The sequence below is a fragment of the Oryctolagus cuniculus genome, chromosome 13, assembly GCF_964237555.1.
Source record: "Oryctolagus cuniculus chromosome 13, mOryCun1.1, whole genome shotgun sequence".
Classification (NCBI taxonomy): Eukaryota; Metazoa; Chordata; class Mammalia; order Lagomorpha; family Leporidae; genus Oryctolagus; species Oryctolagus cuniculus.
The window spans coordinates 77,084,414-77,109,749 of NC_091444.1; the positions used below are offsets into that span (position 1 = coordinate 77,084,414).

The 25,336-nt window shown below is 38.1% G+C and overlaps 1 protein-coding gene across 1 annotated transcript in view; it reads left to right on the forward strand.

Moving 5' to 3' along the window:
- FBH1 (F-box DNA helicase 1) overlaps positions 1–25,336 on the forward strand; it is an 81,474-nt gene that overhangs the window by 14,791 nt on the left and 41,347 nt on the right. Inside the window, exon 4 of the mRNA XM_070054990.1 lies at positions 23,207–23,259. Within this exon, the coding sequence (XP_069911091.1) occupies positions 23,207–23,259 (53 nt within the window). The remainder of the gene's footprint in view (positions 1–23,206; positions 23,260–25,336) is intronic.

Here is a 25,336-nt window from a genome sequence, read left to right on the forward strand (position 1 = left end):
TGGAATAAATCCCAGTTGGTCCTGAAGTCTGATGTTTTTGATGTAGTGTTGGATTCAGCTTGCTAATATTTTGTTGAGTTTTTGTATTTGTGTTTATTGAGGGTATTTTTCTATTTGTGTTGTGTCTTTGGTTGTAGTTTCAGAGTAATGCTGTCCTCAGAATTTGGCAGAGTTCTATTTATTTCAATATTTTGAAATAGCTTGAGCGGCATTGCAATTAGTTCTACTTTACCTGTTTTACAGAATTCAGTTGTAAAGTCATCATGTCCTGGAATTTACTTTGGGAGACTTTTAATTAGTTCTTCAATTTAATTGCTTGTTATTGGTCTGTTAAGATTTGTTATATCTACCTTATTTATGCTTGTGTGTGTATATCCATTTCTTCAGAGATTTACAATTTGTTAGCAAGTAGTATTATGATCCTTTGTATTTCTGTAGTACACATTGTAATGGCTTCTCTTTAATCTCTGATTTTACTTGCATTTTATCTGATACTTTAGCAAAAGACTTTTTACCTTTCTTTAAGAACTTTTCATTTCATTGATCCTTTATAGTGTTTTTAATTTCTATTTTACTTCTTTTCCTATTCTTGTTATTTGTTCTTCCTGCTAATACTGGATGTGGTCTGTTCCTTCTTTTCTAAGACTTTCAGATGTATTGCTATATTTTTAAATTTAAAATATTTCTATTTTTGAAGTGTATATACTTCTGGGTGTAAATATTTTTTATTAATACTGCCTTTACTGTATCCCATATCTTTTGAGATGTTGTGTTATCATTTGATACAAGAAAATTTTTGATTTTCCTTTTAATTTCTTCAGTGATGTGCTGGTCTGTCAGTTCCATGTCTTTCCCAAATCTTTTATTTCTTTTGTTGTTGATTTCAACATTTATTCTTTCATGTTCTCAGAAACTATGTGGTATAATTTCAAGTTTCTTAAACTTTATTAACTTGATTTGTGGCCTAAAATATGCTCTGTCCTGGAAAGAGATGCATTTGATTATAAGAATGTATATTCTGTAGCTGGTGGGTGGTATGTTCTGTAAATAACTGTATGTCCATTTGCTATATAGTATGGTTCAACTCTGATGTATCTTTGTTGAATTTATGTCTGTATGATCTGTCTGCTTATGAAAGTGGGGCATTGAAATCCTTTAGTATTAGTATTGGATTGTATCTCTCCTTTTAGTATATTAATATTTGATGTACATATCTGGGTTGGTCTAGAGTTTGTTGTATTTATATTCTTGAGTGTTAAGTATTCTTGTTTTATAAATCCTTTATCAATATATAATGTTCTCCTTTGTCTCTTTTTATGGTTTTTAATTTAAAGTCTCTTTTTAATCTGATGAGTATAGCTATTTCTGTTGGTTTTGGTTTTCCATTTGGATGGTATGGCTTTTTCAAACCCTTAACTTTCAATCTGTGTGTGTCTTTACCTGTGTTATAAGTTTCTTGTAGGCAGCATATGATTTCCTTGGTTTTTTTTTTTGGTCCACTCAGCCAACCTATGTTTTTCAAATGGGAAATTTAATCAATCTATAGTCAAGGTTAATATTGAGAGATAATTTTGTTGCTTTCTTATTGTTTGTGTATTCTGGTTTGTATTACCTCCCATTGTTTGTTATTGCATTTTGGAAGCTTTCTATCATTTCACAATAATATAGAATTTCCTTTGTCTTTTGTGTATCTACTCTGTTAGTAAATTTGGTACCGTTGTCTATTTTTATGATTATTATAAATCATGTCACTTTTAATGTAGTACTCCTTTGAGGATTTCTTGTAGGTATGTTCTAGTGTTGAAGACTTCTCTAAAGTTTTTGATTTTATGGGAAATGTTTTATTTCTCCTTCATTTGTAAAGGGTATCTTCACTTGATATAGTATTTGGGTTTTGATTTTTTTCTTTAAAAACTTGAATGTATCATCATCCCATTTTCTTCTGGCATGTAGAAGTTAGGCTGAGAAGTCATTTGTTAGTCGAGTGATTTTCCTAATCTTTTTAATTATTTTTTTAATATTTTATTTAGTAAATATAAATTTTCAAAGTACAGTTAATGGATTACAATGGCTCCCCCCCCATAATTTCCCTCCCACTCACACCCCTCCCATCTCCCGCTCCCTCTCCCATTCCATTCACATCAAGATTCATTTTCAATTATCTTTATATACAGAAGATCAATTCAGTATATATTAAGTAAAGATTTCATCAGTTTGCACCCACACAGAAACACAAAGTGAAAAATACTGCTTGAGTACTCGTTATAGCATTAAATCATAATGTACAGCACATTAAGGACAGAGATCCTACATGAGGAGTAAGTGCACAGTGACTCCTGTTGTTGATTTAACAATTGCCACTCTTATTTTTGACACCAGTAATCACCCAAGGCTCTTGTCATGAGCTGCCAAGGCTATGGAAGCCTCATGAGTTCACCAACTCTGATCTTATTTAGACAAGGCCATAGTCAAAGTGGAAGTTCTCTCCTTCCTTCAGAGAAAGGTACCTCCTTCTTTGATGGCCTGTTCTTTCCACTGGGATCTCACTCCCAGAGATCTTTCATTTAGATCTTTTTTTTTTTCTTTTTTTTTTTGCTAGAGTGTCTTGGCTTTCCATGCCTGCAAAACTCTCATGGTTGTTTTGTTTGTTTGTTTGTTTTGTTTTTTTGTTTTTTGTTTTTTGGACAAAACACAGCTTTATTTTCAAAGTGCATCACATTTCCCCTCGCTATGCAAAGCCCTCTCTTCTGCTTACCCTGTTAGGAAATTCATGATTTGGAGAGCATATGGACGATTGCTTTCTCATTCTGTGGTTCCCCAGGTCCCTGGAGGGTACCATAAATAGCACCTAAGGGGTTGAAGGGAAGGCTAGATTTTCTGAACTCTGCTGTATAAACAACCTCATATACTCCTCCTCCAGCACGTACACACACACACACACACACATCACACAGGACTTCTATTTAGCCTTGAGGTTAAGCACCAGGATGGGAGACTCAGACTGTCTGTCTTCCACTAGCTGTGTGGCCTTGAATAAATGTGTCAACCTCCTTGTGCCAAAGTTCCCTCACCTGTAAAACAGCACTGACAACAAAATCTCCTGTTTTATGGAATCATTAAGACTGGGAATTACATGACGTAACTCTAATTGTGCAATGATTGTCCATTAGTGGTAGTACCATTTTAGTCCTAGATATTAAGGATTTGAATATGGTTTATCTCAACACTAAAGAGTTCCACTGCCAAAATAAAAAGGAAAAACGACCATTATTGTAATACAATCCTCTTCTATTACTGAAGCCACTGAGACTTGGAGAAGTTAAATGACTTGCCTGGGATCATTTGTTTAGTGGTGGATTGAGATCTAGACATAGGGTCCCAGGCAATCATGGTAAAGTTTTATGAACTCACCATTCACAAAGTTTCACAGATCAAAATAACTTTACCTGAATGTTTATTAAGCTGGCACCAGAGACCAACTGCCCATATTATTTTATTATCAGCAGACACTGGTCTTATTTATGTGATCCCTTTGACAATTAGTCCTATCTTTATGATCAATTATAAACTTAAATTGATCACTTTAACTAGTTAAATGGCATTGGTACATGCCAACTTAATGGGATTTAGAGTGCCATAGCACAATTCTAGCTCTACCATTAGGGGTATGTCCGAGTGTGTATGTGCCAAACTGTACATCTCCTCCCTCTCTTATTCCCACTATTATTTTTAACAGAGATCAATATTCAATTGAATTTAAACACCTAAGAATAATTGTGTGTTAATTAAAGAGTTCCACCAGTGGTATTAAGTAGAATTAAAAAAAATTAAAAGGAATAAAATAGTAAGCTGTCCCTCGACAGTCAGGACAAGGGCTGATAAAGTCATTGTTTCTCATAGTGTCCATTTCACTTCAACAGGTTTCCTTTTAGCTGCTCAGTTAGATGTCACCAGTCAGGGAGAACATATGATATTTGTCCCTTTGGGACTGGCTTATTTCACTCAGCATGATGTGTTCCAGATTCCTCCATTTTGTTGAAAATAGCCGGATTTCTTTTTTTTTTTTTTACTGCTGTATAGTATTCTACAGAATACATATCCCATAATTTCTTTATCCTGTCTTCTGTTGATGGGCATTTAGGTTGATTCCATGTCTTAGCTATTGTAAGTTGAACTGCAATAAACATTGAGGTGCAAATAGCTCTTTTATTTGCCAATTTAATTTTCCTTGGGTAAATTTTGAGGAGTGGAATGACTGGGCCGTATGGTATGGCTATGTTCAGATTTAGAGGTATCTCCAAACTTTCTTCATTAGTGTTTTTACCAGTTTGTATTCCCACCAACAGTGTATTAGTGTTCCTTTTCCCCACATCCTAGAAAGCATCTGCTCTTGGTTGATTTGTGTATGTAAGCCATTCTAACCGGGGTGAGGTATAACCTCATTGTGGTTTTGATTTGCATTTCCATGATGACTAGTGATCCTGAACTTTTTTTCATGTATCTGTTGGCCATTTGGATTTCCTCTTTTGAAAAATGTCTGTTTAAGTCCTTGGCCCATCTCTCAATTGGGTTATTTGCTTTGTTGTGGTGGAGTTTCTTGATCTCTTTGTAGATTCTGGTCATTAATCCTTTATCAGTTGCATAGTTTGCAAATAATTTCTCCTATTCTTTCAGTTGCCTCTTCACTTTCCTGACTGTTTCTTTGCAGTTCAGAAACTTCTCATTTGATGTAATCCCAATTGTTAATTTTGGCTTTGACTGCCTCTGCCTCTGGCGTCTTTTCCAAGAAGTCTTTGCCTGTGCCTATATCTTGCAGAGTTTCTCCGATGTTCTCTAATAATATGATGGTGTCAGTTCATAGATTTAGATCTTTAATCCATGTTGAATGGATTTTTGTGTGATGTGTAACGTAGGGGTCTTGCTTCATACTTCTGCATGTGGAAATCCAGTTTTCCCAGCACCATTTGTTGAATAGAGTGTCCTTGCTCCAGGAATTGGTTTTAGCTCCTTGATCAAATAAAAGTTGGTTGTAGATGTTTGGATTGATTTGTGGTGTTTCTGTTCTGTTCCATTGCTCCATCCATCTGTTTCTGTACCAGTACCATGCTGTTGTGATTATAACTGCCCTGTAGTATGCTGCTGTGGCAGCTTTTGTCGTTGTACTATGACTCTGTAGATAAGTGGACTGTCTGCTTTCAGTGAATCGCTAGAGGCTTGTGGTAGGTATGGTCAGAGATCTCTGTTCAGTTTCAGGGTTAAGGGTATGCCTAAGGTGACACACCCAGTTTTGGCATGGTGTCTCTCAATGACTAGCTAGGGCCGCAGGAACCAGATTCCCCGGCAGTGTCACTCACCAGGTAGCCAGGGCCGCCAAGCTTGTGGCGTCTCCCACTGAGACTACTCAAAGTCTCAGCCACAACGTGAGTTCACCCACACACCCTTAATTTTTTTTCCCCACATTCCTGGTTCAGAAGCTTTGAATGAACCTTAATTAAAAAGCTCCACAGAAAATAACTAGTATTTGCTATAAAATTCTCTAGCTTCTAATTTTCCTAACTTCTTCTAAAACAATTTGCATACATAATTGATGAATTTATTAAACCTTTGTCATATCACTTCTTGGCCTTTTGGCTAAGATCTAATATAGACCTTTGTCATGGTTTTCCCTTATTTCTTGATTGCCTTTTAATTTTGTTTATTCTTTGAGTAATAAAAAAGTTTTATGGCTTGAGAAAAGATTCAGTTTTATGACATCAATCCAAGTTGATATGAGTCTTTTCTAAAAGTAATTTTGGCCAGCGCCATGGCTCAATAGGGCTAATCCTCCGCCTACGGCGCCGGCACACTGGGTTCTAGTCCCAGTTGGGGCACCGGATTCTTTCCCGGTTGCTCCTTTTCCAGGCCAGCTCTCTGCTGTGGCCTGTGTCGCTCCCCCTCTTCGTGGAGGAACGACACTAAACCCTGCCTAGGCTTCATATCCGAGTCACGGCACCATTATGTCGCTCCCCCTCTTCGTGGAGGAACGACACTAAACCCTGCCTAGGCTTCATATCCGAGTCACGGCACCATTATGTCGCTCCCCCTCTTCGTGGAGGAACGACACAGGACCCTGCGCTGTTCTTTTGTCTGCTCGGCCCTCCCCGGGTTTGCTGCTGGTTCTTCCCGGGTTGGCTACTGTCCCTTCCACCTCCGTGGAAGGGCGGTTCCCCCTGCCACATTCCCCACTTCCACGGGGGAGCGGCACACCGCCGGCCGGCTCTCTCGGGGGCTGCACAGGTGTTCCCCTTAGATGTTCCCCTTAGATGTTCCTGGTACATGCCGTCTCTCTCCTCCTTTATAGTCCTCCTCTGCCAATCCCAACTCGGCTGCCCACACGCTGAGTACGCTGCTCTCCTCCAATCAGGAGCAAGTCCTACAGTTTATTGGCTGAACTGGAGGCAGCTGTGTAAAAGCTGTTTTCTTCTCTCCCAGCGCCATATTGTGGGAGAGCAGATGCATAGAATAAGTCTTAATTCCAGTAACTTAGTCTAGTCCGGGTTGCTCCCCACAGCCTGAGAGTGCAGTGGAGGATGGCCCAAGTGCTTGCCCTGCACCCGCCTGGGAGACCAGGAGAAGCAACTGGCTTCTGGCTTCGGATCAGTGCAGCGCGCCAGCCGCAGCAGCCATTGGAGGATGAACCAACAGAAAAAGGAAGACCTCTCTCTCTCTCTCTCTCTCACTGCCCACTCTGCCTGTCAAAAAAATAAATAAAATAAAATAAAAATATTCCCACATTCAACATGATGCAGACTGTGGCTTTTACCATTTATTGCCTTGATTATGTTGAATCTTCTATACACAATTTTAAGTTTTTTTTTTTAATCATGAAAGGATATTGTATTTTATCAAATACTTTCTCTGCATCTACTGAAATAATTATATGTTTTTTTCTTCAGTTTGTTAATGTGATGGATCACATTTATTGATTTGTGTATGTTGACTCGTTCCTGCACACCAAATTCCATATAGTCTGGGTGAATGGTCATTCTGATGTGTTGTTGCATTTGACTAGTTAGTATTTTGCTGAGGATTTGTGCATCTATGTTCATCAGGGATATTGGTCTATAGTTCTCTTTCCTTGTATGTTTTTCTGGTGTTGGAAATAGGATAACACTGGCCCCATGGTAGCAGTTTGGGAAGGATTCCATTCCTTTCAATTGTTGAATAGTTTGAGAAGAATTGGAATTAGTTCTTAAAATGTTTGGTAGAATTCAGCAGTGGAACCATCCAGCCCTAGGCTTTTCTCTGTTGGAAGGTTGCTTATTACTGATTCAGTCTCCATCTTTGTTATTGATGTATTTTGGTTTTCTATGTCTTTATGACTGAGTTTTTGTATGTGTCCAGGAATCTGTCCACTTCTTCTAGATTTTCCAATTTGTTGGCATATAGCTGTTTGTCATAATTCCTGATGATTATTTTTATTTCTGCACTATCCATTGTTACATCTCCTTTTTTCATCTCTGATTTTATTAATTTGGGGCTTATACTTTTTTTTGGTTAGCTGGACCAGTGGTGTGTGCATTTTATTTATTTATTTATTTATTTTTTTCAAAAAACCAGCTCTTCATTTCACTGATCTTTTCTACCATTTTTGGTTTCAATTTTGTTTATTTCTTCTCTAGTTGAATTATTTCTTCTCTCCTAGCTATTGTGAATTTCATTTGTTCTTGTTGTTCTAGATCCTTGAGATGCGTTTTTAGTTCCTTTATCTGATGTCTTCCTGATTTCTTGATGTTGTTAATAATTGCTATAAACTTCCCTCTTAACACTGCTGTTGCTGTGTCCCATAAATTTTGATGTGTTATCTTCATCCATTTCTGGGAGTTTTTGATTTTCTTTTATTTTCTTCTATGACCTATTTTGCATTCTGGACATATTGTTCATCTCCATGTGTTTGCATATTTTCTAGAATTTCTTAAGTTAATTTCCAACTTCATTTCATAATGGTATAAAAAGATATATGATATGAATTGATTCTGTTTGAATTTGTTATCACTGCTTTATGGCCTATCAAATGCTCTGTACTACAGAAAGTATCATGCACTGATGAAAAGAATGTGTATTCTGCAGCTGTGGGCTGAAATATTCTGTAGGTATCAGGTCAATTTGGTCTGTCGTGTAGATTAGCCCTGTTGTTTCTTTGTTTATTTTCTATCTTGTTAATCTATCCAGTGATGAAAATGGAATGTTGTAGTTCCCCATTATTATTTTATTAAAGTCTATGTCTCCCTTTAGTTGCATTGACATTTGTTTTAAATAGCCAGGCACCCTGATATTGGGTATATCTACATATACTACAGTCACATATTCCTTTTGAATTGATCCCTTAATCATCACATAATGTCCTTCTTTGTTACTTTGAGCAGCTTTTGTGTTAAAGTGTTTTGTCTGATATTATAATGCATGTTTTTCTTTCCATTAGCATGGAATATCTTTATACATTTTTTTTTCATTTTCTGTCTGTATCTCTGTTGGTGAAGTGTATTTTTTATAGGCAGCACATAGATGGGTTTTGTTTTTATGTATTAAGCCACTCTGATCTTTACATTGGAAGAATTTAGGGGCTGACAATATAGTGTAGCAGGTAAAGCCGCTGCCTGCAGTGTCAGCATCCCATGTGGGCACTGATTTGAGTCCGGCTGCTCCACTTTCTGATCCAGCTCTCTTCTATGACCTGGGAAAGCAGTAGAAGATGTCCCAAGTCTTTGGGCCCCCGCACCTGCGTGGGAGACCTGGAAGAAGTTCCTGGCTTCTGGCTTCAGATTGGCACAATTCTGGCCATTGAGGCCAATTGGGGAGTGAACCAGCAGATGGAAGACTTCTCTCTGTCTCTCTCTGCCACTTCTTCTCTCTCTGTGTAATTCTGATTTTCAAATAAGTAAATAAATAAATCTTTAAAAAATAAGTTGAAGTATTTAGGCCATTTACATTCAAGGATATTATTGATAAGTGATGAATTTATATTGCCATTCTTTCCCTTAAATATTCCTAAGCAAAAATGCTTTGGATTTTCTTTTACTAGACAATCTTCTAGGTTCAAACTGTTTTATTATTGTGCCTGTCTTTCTCTGATTCTGGGTGTAGTACATGCTTCAGTATCATCTTTAAGGCTGGATGAATTGTGATGGACTCTTTCAACTTTTTTTTAAGGTATTTATTTCACTTTCATGTATAAATGAAAGATTTTCTGGGAACAGTATTCTGGGTTAACAGTTTGGTTTTTTTTTTTCTTTATCACTCGTATTAAGTCTCTCCATTGTCTCTTAGCCTTCAGGTTTCCAATGAGAAATCAGCTGTCAATCTAATTGGAGGTCCTTTGAAGGTAATCTGGTGTTTCTCTCATTGTAGATTTTAGAATCTTTATGTTTTACATTTGAAACTTTGACAGTAATGTGTTGTGGTGATGGTATTTTCTGATCATACCCATTAGGTTTTCCATGTACTTCCTGTACTTGGGTGTCCTTATCATTCTCCAAATCTGAGAATTTTTCTGTTTTTATTTCACTGAATAGGTCTTATAATCCATTCTGTCTTTCTGCACCTGCAGGAATTCCCAAGACATATGTTTTATTATGTCCCATAAATCTTGAACACTGGTTTTAGTTTTTCTAATTTTTCTTCTTTCTTTTTGTCTGCAATAGTTCAGAGATGTTTCCTTCCAACTCAGATATTCTTTCTTTCTTCTGCCTCAACAAGTCTGTTGTTAGGTTTCTGCTGTATTTTTAAAATTTTTACATTGAGTTCTTCATTTCTAATATTTTGGTTTGATTTCTCTTCAGAAGCTCTATTTTCCAACATAATTTTTCATCTATATCTTGTATAGATTTTACTTATATATTTGTTCCTCTGTGTTTTTAATATTTATTTATTTATTTGAAAGTCGGAGTAACACTGAGAGACAGGGAGAGTGAGAGCAAGAGAGTAAGAGAGCTAGAGAATGAGAGAGAGGGAGAGGGAGAGAGAGAGAGAGAGATAGAGAGAGAGAGAGAGATTCTCATGCTGCCACTGGGTGTTTAAAAACTGATACATAATGATACAGAGGGGCTTCACAAAGTTCATGGGAAATGTGCACTATGAAAAAAATATTCATTGGTTTTAAACAGTTTGCCTTGAAAGTAATATCTCAACGCTATTTTTGTACAAACTTTTAAAATAACTCTCATGTATTTCATATTCCATAGACTTCCACCATTCAAATTAGTATAATACAGTGTCCACAGTATGCTCCAGGAGTTGGGTAACACTACCACAATCAATTTTGGACTATTTGTATCACCTTGCAAAGAAACCCTGGATCACTTATTCATCAACCTTTCATCCCCTCTTTCTTCCTTAGTCCTACAAAACCATTTATCAGTGTTTTCTCCAAAGGTCTGCTTGCTTGGGGCATTGCATACAATTAGAGCCAGAGCCCTGCAATATGAAGCCCTTTATGACTGGCTTCTTTTACTTAGTATAGTACTTTAATGATCTATCCATAGCATGATATCTCCCAAATCTCCTTTCTTCTTATTGCCAGATAATGTTAGACTCTTTAGAAGAATACAATTCTGTTGTATGAATTATTCATTTATCAGCTGAATGTTAATAGTGCCATGAACATTCATTTCCACATTACTGAGTGGGCATGATTTTATTTCCTTCCTTGTCATTGGATTTGATCAAATGCTGAGTTAATTGGGCTTATATTCCTTTTTTCCACCTTTCTTCATGCTGTCCTTCTGTTTTTAAATTTCTGTTCATCAAGCCTAATTTATCCAGACCAGCCCACAATTTACTTTTGTTAATAAGCTTTTCATTCTGTGACACTTATGTTTCGTAAAGACTTTTACCTTTCAGTACTTGTCATCTAGTTTGTATAGAACAATACCCTGAATTTTAAAATGCTTTTATTTTTATTCTTGGGAAATAATCTTGTCTACATTTAATTTGCATTGGGGGAGAATATCTGATATTTATGCCATTTTTCCATGTGTTGAAAATATTTTAGCTTATCAATTGTTAGGATACAGGTAAATACTTTATGCCCTACCAGATATTTATTATTTATTAAACTTGTATTTATTTGTTTGAACAGAAATGTTGCAGAGAGAGATGCAGAGGCAGAGAGAGAGAGAGAGATCTTCTATCCACTAGTTCACATCCCAAATGGCTGCAATGGCTGGGGTTGGGCCAGACAGAAACCAGGAGCTAGGAGCTTCTTCTGAGTCTCCCAGTTGGGTTCAGAGGCCTAAGCATTTGGGCCATCCTACACTGTTTCCCCTGGCTCATTAGCAAGGAGTTTTATTGGAAGTGGAGCAGCTGGTACTTGAACAAGCACCCATATAGGATGCTGACGTTACAGGCAGTAGCTTAACTCATTATGCCACAGAATGGGCCTCATACATAAATCTTTTCTAAGAAATGCATTTAATACAACCTCACCTTCTCACCAACCTGTCTTAGCAACACAATATTCCATAGAGTGTTGATCACTTAGCCTTATGATTATGTGATTGTCTAAGAGCTGTAATTCACTGCTGCTGCCCAGATCCTAAGAGGATACATAGCAAAAGGTCAACATTCAAGAATGAATTAATTTTGATGTTGTAAATGGCATCCCTTGTCAGGAATAGATACTAGGTCATTTTTTCTTAAAGCACATGTCTTCCTCTTTGCATTTTAAATAAAATCAGGAATCAATGAAAATGCAGAAATGGTTATTCAAACAGGGCCTTACAGAGTAACAAGTGATCATGGCACTTCAGATTCTGAAACTATTTTTCCCATTAGGCTGTGTTCATCAGCTCTTAAAAACTAACTCCAATCCCAGAAGAGATTGTTTAGTAATCCAGGATACCAGTTTATTGATGTATAGTGAATACCATTTACCAAGACATACAGGATCATCCTGTCATTCATGTTTTCCTTTAATAGTAATTAAGATAACGGGATTTCTGTACTTACTAATATAAAACAGTGGGATAGCTCCCTCTTACTAGATTACTTTCTTTTTTAATATTTCAACAGTTATATTTATTTATTTGAAAGGCAGAACTACAAAGTGTGAAGGAGATCTTTCTCTCTCAAACACACACAGGGAGGGAGGCAGAGAGAGAGAGAGGAATATCTTCCATCCTGTGGTGGCAAAAGCTATGGCTGGGCCAGGCCAAAGCCAGGGGCAGGGACTACATCTGGGTTCCCATCTGGGTTGCAAGGGCCCAATTACTTGGACTATAATCCAGGGCCTTCCTAGGTGCATTATCAGGGAGCTAATTCAGAAGCTGAGCATCCAGGATTCAGACCAGCAGTCTGATATGACATGCCAGTATTGCAAGCAGCAGCTCAATGCACTGAATCACAATGATAGCCCCTACTAGTTAGCTTAAGTCACAATAGCAAGGCTTTGGTTGTAGTAAGCAGATATACCTGCCTGAGGATCTGGAATATTTGTGTTGACTGGCCTTTCTCAGTGATAGATCATTTTTCTAAATCAAATGAATTAATCCCATCTTACTAGCATATTCCTTATATATATATGCATATATATGAGTATTTTTAAATACACATGTATATGAAGTGTGTTGTCTTGAAGTCTTCTGTGGATGAGAATGCCAAGAGATATCACCTAAGTGTCATACAGAAATGCTAAGGAATTATACATCCCCAAATTTGTAGCACTACCCAATAGGTTTTGACTTGTTAAAAAATAATGAGGGATTTCCTGTAAATCCCCATAGAAATCAGAAGAATGGCATACAGTTATTATCCATTTAGAGTCTACATTATGAATCAAACTAATAAAGAACTTTCAACTAACACTATACAATTTAATAAAATTTACAAAAAGTTATTTCTTATCTACAGTGATGATACACAACCTACATACACTTAGTTCATGTTTTCAGGATAAATTATACAAGAATTTCATTGTACCCTTCTGCAAAATGCAGTCTTTTTGTCCATTTAAAATTTATTTCAAAAATTAGGTATTTTTCCCTTTAAATTAAAATGTCAAAAATGTTAAATGTATTAAATATATATTCATATATATTCATATATATTTTTTAAAATAGAGAAGTAGGAAAATTACCCATATACTGCCTTTTATACTGATTTTATAAAGCCTGATTATAGAGATATAAAGAGGCTTTAAGAAGTCATGGGGAATATGTACTATGAAAAACTATGCATTGATTTCAAAATTATACAAAAATTAATGTATCTCTATGGTTCATTTTCACATAAACTTTAGAGTACTCCTGTATGTTTCACATACCATGAATTTCACCCATTTAAACTAACAAAATTCAGTGTTCCCTAGTATATTCACAGAGTTGTGTAAACATTACCACAATCAACTTTATTTTATCACATTGAAAAAAAAACCCTTTAGCACTTATCATTACCCCTTAAGTCCCTCTGTCTTCCCTTGACATTGGAAACCAGTGATCTGTTTTCTCTCTAAGGCATTTCCTGTCCTAGACATTTCCTACAAATAGAATCTTACATTATATTACCCGTTATTACTGGCTTCTTTCACTTATCATAACATTTTCAGGGTTCATTAATGTCATAGCACTTATCAGTACTTCATTTTTAACATTAAATAGTGTGTATATATATATATATGAATGATATTCTATTGTCTGAATTATCTATTCATTAATTGTTGAAAATTGTGATTTATTCTCACTATTTATTAGCATTAATAATGCTGCTGTAAATGATTGTTTCCAAGTTGTGTGAACATAAAGTTTTTTGTTCCTATCATTATATTTTGGTAAATCCTAGTTAGTTGGCCCTATTCCCCCATCTCTTCACCTTTGCTCATACTGTTCTTTTAGCTTCTATTCTATTTTGTACTACCTCCTAAATCTCCCCTTTTCTGACTCAAGTTTTCATCTAACAGTTTTGTCAACCATTGTCTACCTAACAGAATTCCCTTTTTTTAAAATATTTATTTTATTTATTTGCAAAACAGAGTTACAGAGAGAAGTAGAGACACAGAGAGAGGTCTTCCATCCTTTGGTTCACTCCCTAGAAAGCCGCAATTGCCAGAGTTGAGCCAATCTGAAGCCAGGAGCCAGGAGCTTCTTCCAGATCTCCCACATGGGTACAGGGACCCAAGCACTTGGGCTATCCTCTACTGCTTTCCCAGGCTATAGCAGAGAACTGGATTGGAAGAGGAACAGCCAGGACTAGAACCGGTGCCCATATGTGATGCTGGTGCTTCAGGCCAGGGCTTGAACCTACTGCACCACAGTGCTGGCCCCTAGAATTCCTTCTTTGATTGTTCCCATCCTCCACACTGGAGAAATGGACATAGCATTTCTGATTACCTCATTTTGTGGAAAAATATTATAACTGTACTGAATGTCTTTCATTTTTATATTATTATGACATGAAATTATGAAATATCATTTCATATTTCATAGCTAACTAAGGGTTGTAACTAACTATATTGTCCAATCAGATAAGTAATATTTGCCTGTCAATTCAAGAAACTGGCCCTGAGAAATCTAGCTGAAGGTGCAGAGTAATACAGCCATCCCTGGTCAGCATTAGCAGAAGCATGAATTTATTATAACACAATATAAATCAGCTGAATAATTGGGGTCACAATAAGCATAGACTCCAGGCTGAGTAGGCTTCAACATGATTAGTGAAATACTGGAATATTAAAACGATAATTTGTCTCTTTCAGACCCTGCACAAATAAAATTTTGTAACATCCTTATTAGTTGTGCATCTAACATCCTGCTATTAAAATGTCCTCTTGGTAGAGTCAACCCATCAAGCATGTTTCTCAAGGAACTGAATTTATATCTGTTATAAATATTTTATCAGACAAGCAAATGGCTTCAGCAATTTATTATTTATTCCTGACTTTCCATTAGGTAGACCTGCCATTGTCATATCTTCATTCCAAATTCCCTTTTGCAGTAACTGAAAGCCCCACACTATCCTCATTCAGCATGATTTGGTTCTTTGGATTCCTAGTCTATTCCATCCTCATTCAGTGAGGATTAAACTTCCTCCTCATCCTCAAACTTTGCCCTTATTATTCTGATTCAGCACTGTCATCAGGACCATATTTTTCAATAAAAATATAAATGATGGAAAAAGTCTATAATTATAAAGGAGAATAAGGCATTGACTTCTTCCCACATTTCCTGATTCCTGCATCAGACTATCTTTTCTAGGCCCCAGCATTCTAACTGTACCCCTGGCCTTTGATCACTCTTGCTTACTTAGAAACAAAGCTACATGTTTACCCCAAGAACAGGAAATATTATTATAAAAGGCCTTTTTCTTCTCTATTCTATTTCCCCTGACTACTCTTGAACCTATACCAAGGGGCCATTTCCCTGATTGGTGGTGCCTATTCATTACCCAGTGGGGAGGGGCATGTAGGTGTCATAATGAGTGTTGCCTTGGGCTGGTATGTGATATAAAAACTGTAGTGGACCTGGACATATGCCTGTTACTCATTTTTACTTGAGGAGCACCAAGAAGCCTCTTCTGAAAAAAATGACAGATAAGCCACATATAATTTTTGCATTTTATCGCCATCTTCCCCCTTATTCTTTACCCCAGCCTCACCCCCATTCTAGCCCGCCACCCAAATCTTACCAGCATCCTTGTCCTCCCCCTGAGCTTCAGACTCCTACTGGTCTTCCAGCCACACCTCACCATCACTCTTCTCTCCCACACTGGCGTCACCCTCCTCCTGGTCCTCTACAGCATCCTGGTCATTCACACCATCATCATCCTCCTTCCAGTTCTTTACATCACCGCCAAATTCCTTCTGCTCATCAACCTCAACCTCTCCTTCCTCCTCATTCTCCACTTCAGTCACCCCCTCCAAGGCATCCATTCCACCTTCACCATCATCCTGGACCTCCACCCCAGCCTCACCATCTTGGTCCTCCATTGCAGCCTTGCCCTCCTCCACAACCTCCACCTCAGCCTCGCCCTCCTCCTGGTTCACTACCTAAGCTTAGCCCTACCATTTTTGCACACAGGCCTCAGCCTCATTGTGATCCTAAACAACAGACTTGTTCACCTTCAGTTTTTTCAAACCAGCCTCACCCTCCTTCTCATCCACCAACCCGGCTTAACTTTCCCTGTGGCCATGCTCACCGGCATCATCTCCTTTCTCTTCTCCCGAATAAGCCTCACCCTCCCCCTAGTCCTCCACCCAAGCACCACCACCCCTTCTAGCCCTCTTTAACAGAATGGTCCTCCTTCTCCTACCTTATACAGGTCTTATCCTCCTTTTGGTCCCCCACCCTGATCTCAATAACTTTCTGATCTCCCACAATGGCCTCACCCTCCTACTGGCTCTCCACTGAATCTCACCCTCCTGGTCATCTTCCACCTTGCTCTAACTCTCCTTATCCTCCATCCCAGCTTCACTCAAGTCCTCCTCCCCAACCTCACACTCCTGACCCTTCTCTTGAACCTCAACCTCCTCATGGTTCTATGGCCACAGCCTGACCTTCGTTCTGGTCTTTCAGCTCAATTTCACCCCCCCCCAGTCCTGCACCTCAGCTTCAACCTCTTTCTGGCCCTTGACCCCAACTCAGCCTGTTCCTGGTCCTCTAGCCAAGCCTCACACTACCCCAGTTCATCCATACTAGCCTCAAGACCTCATTCTAGTACTACATCCTTCACTCCCAGTTTTAATGTGCCACAGTAAACTCACCCTACTTCTGATCGCCCATTCTAGCTTCAATCTCTGTCCTGCATTCCAGCCTTACCCTCTTTCTGTTCTTTCAACCCAGCATCAGCCTCCTTCTTATTTCCACACCAGTCTTAAACCTCTTCTCATTTTGTATTCTGGTCACTCTCATTATCATGTATCCTGGCCTTACCCTACATTTGAAACTCTATTCCTTGGCCTTATGCTCTTTGACCTCCAAACAATCCTCATATTCCTTCTGACACTCCACCACCACAGATTCACCTTCCTTGTCCTCCATGTTACTTTACCCTCTTTTGATTTCTCAGCACTGACCTCAGTCTCTTTATTGTCCTACACACTAGCATCAAAGTCCTATGACCCTCCACCTTAGCCTTACCCTCCTTTTGGTCCACCATATCAGCCTCTTGCTTCTTGTTGTACACCCCAATCTTACCCTCTGATCCTCTACAGTGATCTCATCAATCTGTAGACCTGCATCCTAGCCTCATCCCCTCAACTGGTCCTTCACTCCAGCCTTCCTCTACCCCTGGTCTAAAACATGAACCTCACCTTCCCTCTCTCCTCCAGCCTGATCTCATCCTTCTCCTTTTTCTCCATTACAACCTTACCCTTATTCTAGCTCTGCACCTGAGCATCACCCAGTCTATCTTCCACAATGAACTTATCCTCACTTAGGTTCTCTATCCAAGCCTCCTTGGGGGCCTATATCATTGCCTCCCACTGCTTGCACTCATCTTGGCCTCACCTTCCTTCTGAGCCACTGTATTAGATTCTTTAAGACCCTGCAGCCCCTCCTACAACACAGCTGCATTCTCTGAGCTTGTACACAGGCCTTAACATTAATATGGACCATTTTCTGACCCCTGTCCCTTGTCCTCCACCCTAACTTCACCTTCATTCCTTTGGCTCTATCATTTTAATATATAACCCACCTTCCACCCCATTCTCTTTTCTTTGTAAACCATGAGGCGACCCCACAATGCAATCAGCATATTTCATATTTTTCTGCCCCAACTTTCTCCCATTCCTCAACTGATTAAACTCTTTCCTACTACTTGACCTTAATTAAATCCATACCCAGTTCTTCCTCTGTTCATACCAGACCATCACCTTGCCTTGCTTTGTGTGTTATCCTCTTTTCCTCATCTTCCTCTTATCTTCTCCCCAACTCCTTCCAACAACCCTACTAATGGTCCCCTATACTCCAACCTACCCCTACCCAACTGTAAACCAGTCACCCTTCCATACCTCATTGCTCACAAATCTAATACTAGAGGGTAGTTTCCCTTCTTAATGTGGCAGTTCTGATAAAGCTCACATTTGAAAGGACGGTTTTCCCAGCAGCCTGACCTGGTGGGTATAGGCAATGTGTGTAATGACAAGTCAGTTCATAGCCTAAAATGTCACTTGATTCATTACATCATCCTTTTCCTGGAGCAGATCCTAGTCAAGTGACTACTGTCTGTATTTTCCTTAGTCCAGTTTTCACCCTGTTCACATGCCAGAGTAACTTTAACAATTACCTTTTCTTCAGACAGGCTATTGGATCTTCTCCTTCCTGATAAAAAAGTTGCATCAACCTTTAGCTTTGTAGCTGGCTTTATGTTGGAACATAGTCTGTAACCGCAGGGCAGGCTTCAGAACCAGTGAGGAAAAAGGAGGCGATCAGGGTGGGGAAAACATCTACTCTGTTTTTGGAGCATAAAACTGTGTATCTGCCATAGTTTAAAGTGAGTACAAAAAAACGATGAGCCCTGAGAACCACACAGAGGGCACAAGGACCCTGGTATAGATAGGTTGGGACTCGGTTTCTTTTTGTTGTCATTTTTGTTATATTGGGTTGTGATTTTTTTATAGTTGTTGATTTGACCTGATTGTACTTAAACTCCATTTGTCTTGATCCAAAACCATGCCAAAGGGTTTCTGTCTGTAGGAAGACAGCAGGACCTCCATTGTATTCTCAGCACTCTGAAGGTTGAATCTGTCAACTAGTTTGACCCTAATATGAGAGGTAAGACAGTACAAGGATAAGATGTGTGCTCATCCTCCTTTTTGATAGCATCATTTGAACTACCAATATTTTGGGATTCCAGCAAATATTTTTTGAGACTTCTCAAGCTGATCATACTTTATAAAGTAATGGAAAAATAGCCAAACTGTGTTGGAAAATATATGCTATTCTGTATACAATCTCTTTTCTCTGAAGATGTTTCTGTTACTGCCTTTCAGCAACTTAGGTTTCGTATGGGTTTATTTGTGTACATCCTCCTTGGTTTATAAGGACCTCTTTGACTCTATGTTTCGTAATTTTCACCACATGTTAAAATAATTAAAGCATTTATTTAAAAACATTTGTATTCATCCACTCCTCTGTTTCTCACCTCAGTAACTTGTGTGTCAAGACTTGTGTGTATACTGAGGCTTTTGTGCATTTTTCTTGACTTGTTTTCCTGGTTTCAACCTGTGTAATTTCTATTGAAATATATTCAAATTCACTTCCTAATCCTTTGTACTTCATTTTCCAGCCCAATTCCATGAAACATTTCATATGTAATTTTACCTTTAGGGCTCTCATTTTGTTCTGTTTTATATCTAGGGCCTCTCACATGGTGTCCTTATTTTCCTTTCAGATGTGGATAATAACTGTCTTAAAGGTTTTGAATTTAACTTCATAATTCTAATGACTTCTATTTCTGTTTGTTTTATTTTTTTCTCCTAGTCATAGTACCACTTTCCAACTTCTTCACTTGTCTAAATTTTTAATAGTTTTAAATAATGTCTTCCATTGTGAATTTTTGCGTGTTGAATGACTCCTTTTGTTTTGCTTTAAAATGTATTCAGATTTTTTTTCTGGAGGGGAGTTGGGCCTCTTATTGGTACTATAAACAGAGACTTTGCTATGTAAGTCTAGAGGAGCCTTTAACTCCAAAGTTAATATTAGTTCTGTTAAGTTATCAATAGGGGAGATTGTACATCTTGGCTTCAACATGAATCTCCACATTACAGAACTCATCTTCTGAGCTGCAGCAACTGGTGCCCAAGAATCTCGGGGAGAGCTGGCAACCCACACTGATGATGACTGACCAAAAGTGGTCGGAGACCATGCCCAAGTGTGCCTCTAGCATATATTTCAACAGTGGTGGCATGGGACTGACTTAGAGGTAGCTGATTTAGGGAGGTTGCTTTATGTACAAGAATATGTTCACCAAGAAGGCAGAGCAGCAGATAAATCAACTGAATAGGTATAACCAGCTGTCTGAGTCCTGCATCAAGAGTGTCTGCAAGAGAAACCTTCAGAAACCATAACAAGAAAAAACAGCATGCAGGATTGGTGATGTCCAGTCACTGGCTCTGAGATATACATGGGTGATTTCATCATCTCATAGAAATGTTTAGCACTAGGGGCACATCACCAGATACAAATTGCTTGTTTATGATAAATTGTGTTGACTAAGGAAAGACTGCCAGTGAGACAGCTACATTGCCTCAGGTTAATTACTGGGAATGGATCACCATTTTCCCAGGGAATCAAGAGAACAGACAGGTGATACAAGTTTATGGCTTCCAGGATAAATTTTGAAGAAAATGCAAATATTTGGAAAAATCATATGATCTTTTGAGCTTTTTATCACAGCGTTGGTGGGTGAACATCTCTCTTTTTTTGTATTAATTAGAGCTTCTCACCAGCTACAGATACACTGGATCATATCAGAACTCTTAGAGTGCCTAAAAAAGTGTCCCATGAAGATCTATTGCATGTGTTTCTGTGGTCAGATACAGATCACCATGACTGGTGGGGTTTACTGAACAAGGATCTGATGGCACCCTTGGGCAAGATAATTCAAAAGCACCCTGAGTCATGCCAATGACCTCGTATTGGTATCTAACTTTTAACAGCTAGTGATGCAGGGATTTAACTGTGACAAGAACTTAGCAGCAATTTTGAATGCTTCAATCATTGTTATGATTGTGTTAACTAAATTGCACTCATGGAATCTGCTGATGCTCCAAAATAGTCTTTCTGAGACTTCAACACAGCATCTTGTAGAGGGAAGCCATATCTTCCTTGTTGTACCCCAAGACTGCTTCCTGCCATGAAATTGTATACTTATGCAGCATTTCCATGACCCATATACTTGCCTTACGGAAGTGGGAAAAGCAACAGTAACTCCAAGGTGTCACTAATGGTAAATATACAAAAACTTTTTTGGTGAATTCTGTTTCCTGCTCTAAGTGTTAGGGAGTATAAATTGCTGATTGGAAGGTGAGAAATACTCAAAATTAGAAGAAAAAGAAAAACAGAAGCAAATGAGAACACAATTTTGAAAGTGAAATAAAAAATTAAACAACATTGGTAAGAAGTGCTGAAGTTAGCTGATATCAAGCTGAAAAAAATGACTTGGTGGTGGTCTAAAGCCAGTTGATTCTGGAACAGTCTGTAAGTTATTTCATGAACAATTGGCTGGAGATCAAAATGAAATTTCAAGATTTTACAAGATGCCACATGAGAAATTTAAGAAATTGGAAGAGAGCAATTCAACCTTTCCGGGAAATAAGCTCCTGTGAAAGTAAGAAAATTGGATTATTTCCTGGCCAATGATCAGTGACAACAGTTGGGGGCTCCTGACATTTGAGATGAATGCTGATTTGAACCAGTGATTTAGAGAGCCTGTGAAGGTAGAGGAGTAGAACATCTAAGTCTACCCAAACAATGAAGATCAACAGCAAGGTCTCTGTCACTATTTGTCATTGAAATGACTTTGATATTTAAAAATATACATTAAATAATATAGTCATTAACTCAGTATGTATAGAAACCAGTCTTGTAGCAGAAATTTATTAATATGGGAGCATCTTTAGTATTAACAATCAGATTATATTTGGTAAATATTGTTTCAAATTATGAACATGCTTAAGGATCTAACATGACAATGTCCTTAATATATTTCACAAATTTCATGGGCTTCAGATCAGCAGTAACCATGACAACAAAACATTGTCCTTATTACTAACTCAGGGAAAATGTGAAACAGTAAAATCTGCTTACATTTAGCCAGAGAAGCCATGTTTTTTCTGCTATGAAGAGAGACCAGAGGATCTACCAGATGAGGAAACTGTAAAGAGACCAACCCTTGCTCCCCACCAGACTGGGTTCTCCAATAATTGAACCCACATGCTGAGATTAAGTACAAAATAGCTAATGAAAGCAAAACTATCATGCTGTTGCCATCATCTAAGAAAGTGAGGAAAAATAAAACTAGCTTTCACATGCACCAAAAGATGTGCCACATAAAAATGCAGAGCCTTTTGTCATCACACAGCTGTGGCCACTTTAGAAGGGAAATTTCGTGTCATGCTTTAAAAATATTGTTGGTGAAGAAGGCAGTTTCTGGTGGGGTAGAGGAAGCAGGGACTTCTGGATGGGGGTAGTGATACTGCTGACTGGGCATTACTGTCTCATGCTCTTGAAGTCCTCCAGCTGCTTTTTTGCCAGTGTAATCCTGCCATTTCATGCAGTGTTTGATGATGTCCTTCTGTGTTTTATGACAATTATTACCTAAGACTCGTTTTCACTCATTGCTGATACACTAAGCAAAGATAGTTTGAACACCTGTCTTTGAAGGCTTTCCATGTAGCCAATGATGCCTAAAACCACCAGGGGTTCTGGATCTACTTTGGTCACCATGGACACGCCCTCCTTCTTATTTACCTGTATTCATGATGGAGGTCCAGTTGTGTGGGAACGCTGTGGCCAAGAAACTTGACTGGATCCAGGAACAGCTGGAACAACAAGTTTGTGAACCAAGTATTTGGTCAAGATGAGACGACTGATTTCATGAAGTTGAACAAGCTCAAAAGCCAAAGAAGCATCTACCCTCTGGGTTATTTGTCCACTACAGTGAGTTGATGAAAGAGTGTCAAACTGAAAACCTGTGTGGTACAAACCAAGAAGCACCTGCTAAACCACCTCAGCTCCTTGCTGGTACAGAACAAATGGTATGCTCTGGAGAAGGCTGACCTCAGGATCGTCAACACAATCTCCACGTTTGGCCATGACAATTTTCAGACAGAGAAGGAGACAGTCACATTTAAGGAAGACAGAATTGCAAAGGAAGAGCTGAATTTGAGGCACAGATTGTACTCCTGGTGTTATCACAATGGATGCTATTTTCCATTGTAAAAAAGAAGGTAGAAAATATTTTCTAGTGTAACATTGTTTGTGATTCCATTTGCCTTCTCTGAGAGACTAAAGATGGCAAGATGGGTTTATTAACACTTTGTGAAGACAGTTTAACTTTCAGTTAGCTACAGGTTTTCTCAGTATGTCCATAGATAAAGAGAACAGGAAATTTATCATTGGAACTTTATGAACATTTTGAAAAGCAAGTACCAAACCTCCCTCCTACTTGTGAGTTTTTAAATCATTCTATTTCAGGGATAGTTTGTAATTATATTCTGTGACTTGTCTGCATTCAGGTTATTCTTCTTTGAGCTCACCTTCATGTGTCCTTTGGTGCCATCAGAACCCGGTAAGTTGTTTTAAACAGAACTGCTTCTCTCCTCCTCTAAGAGGGTATGACTGCACCAGAGCTCTGTAGTGTTTTAATAAAATGTGCATGAACTAAGGACTCAGAAAGTCATATTTTAATTGCCCTAATGGGCAATGAATGGTGCTGTTTATTAAAAATGGCAACTGATAAATTTGTAGAATTCTGGGTAAAGAAAAAAATCTCAATGCCATGAAATTACTCTCTCTGATGTATCCTTCACATTTCTCAGGGTATATTTGTGTGCCTTATGATACAAGTTTTGAGTTTTCACAAAGAGAAACAAGTATTCTCTAGTATATCTGGTCATAATTCACTTATTTTGTAATTTTTATTAGTGTAAAGGTCAGTTTTCATGTATTTCATAGATACAATTTTGTCCCAAAACTGTGTGAGTACTTGGACTGTTCTACTCAACATTCCAGTCACTTTTACTCAGCCCGATTGAGCTTCACCCCGTACACCCATAGAGTAAGCAGACAAAGATTCAAATGGACTCTGTACACAATTCTTCTTTCTCCTTCTCCATCTCTCTGTCTCCTTCCCTCCATCCTTTCCTTGCTCCTGCTCGTCTCTCTTTTTCCATATCTATATATCTTTTTTCTAGTATATCTAAAATTCTCAGCTGCATCATTCTCTTTTCTTAATCTGTGTCTCCTCAATACAGAAATATTTTCATGATCGCCTTGGCTTCCCCCTCCACTTACATTTCAGAAAGTGTTTCTAGGGCTTCTAGGGACAAATTTGGAGAAATTGAGGCTCAATTTATTTTTCTTCTGTCAGGAATCCAGTTCAGTGCTGACTGTGACACAGTGGGGGGAAAATAGCTATTTTGTATTTTTCTGGTTGTTTTCAGTGACAGAGGAAGTCTAGTAACAGGCACTCCTTCTTGAATGAAAGTAAAATCTTGTTTTATTTTTATCCTACAGTTACCTGATCTGTCTCTTTATCCAAATATGATTTTACTTCTATACCACGTAAAATTGTACTGCACTACATATATAGGTGGTCTACTTGTAATATTAGCAGAAGTACATTATAAACCCAAATATTTTCCACTTTTAACCAGTACTGTTTTAAAAGTTATTTCCCAATTGCTCTACTGCATTCAGTTTGCTTCCTGCTGCTACACGTTAGTCTCACCAGCATATAATGTATATCTCATTTACTAAGATATTTTATGTGTTACAAGTTTAATTTTCTTTGCAATGATTTCATACATTCTTAGATGAACTAAATGATGTTGTATTCTCTTTCTAATTTGAATGATATCTAAAACTGCATTGTATTTTCTAGTTGATTTTCCTGTTTACAGGGTCACTGTGTATGAATGAATTGTGAAGGAATCCAGACATTTTTAGAGAAGTCAACTCATTAAGCACACTCTCTGATAGGTGCCGCTATCCAGAGATTTCAAATGAGCATATTTGGTGGTGAGGGGTATTTCTGCATATTATATCAGATACATTAGATACTCCAAATGCATCTAAGTTGCAATGAAATGTGGGCTTCATATAATTTGAAGTAATTCTATTTTATAGTACTTTATCTACTGTGTTTGATGTTTTTTAAAAACAAGTTAAATTATTTCTTCAGATTATGCTATTCTCTTATCCCTTAATAAAGTCCAGAGTGAGTCCTAGCCCAGGAAGCTCCCTAATCTATCAGTGCTATCACTGATCTATCAGTCCCTCAAATTTTCCCAGTCTGTTTACCTCTAGTTCAGTTTCTTCTTGTCCTGAAACAATACATCCCTCCAAATGCCTGTGCATGGGCCCATGTTTCCATCTACCTTCTGGAACTTGGACTCTCCAGTTCTGCTCCTCCTGAACATCCTACTAGCAAAGGCACCAAAATAATTCACATTCCCATGTTGGAGTCCTGGAGTTACTTCAGTGACTTTCTCACCCTCACACCACACATCTAAGTAATTACAAGTCCTGTTCAACCCACCCCAGTCCTCTCACCTTACTTTTGCCATTTCCTTTCTCAGTGATAGATAGCATCACACATCTGCATGCATCTGCACCTTCACTTACTTAATTTCCCCCTTTGAATG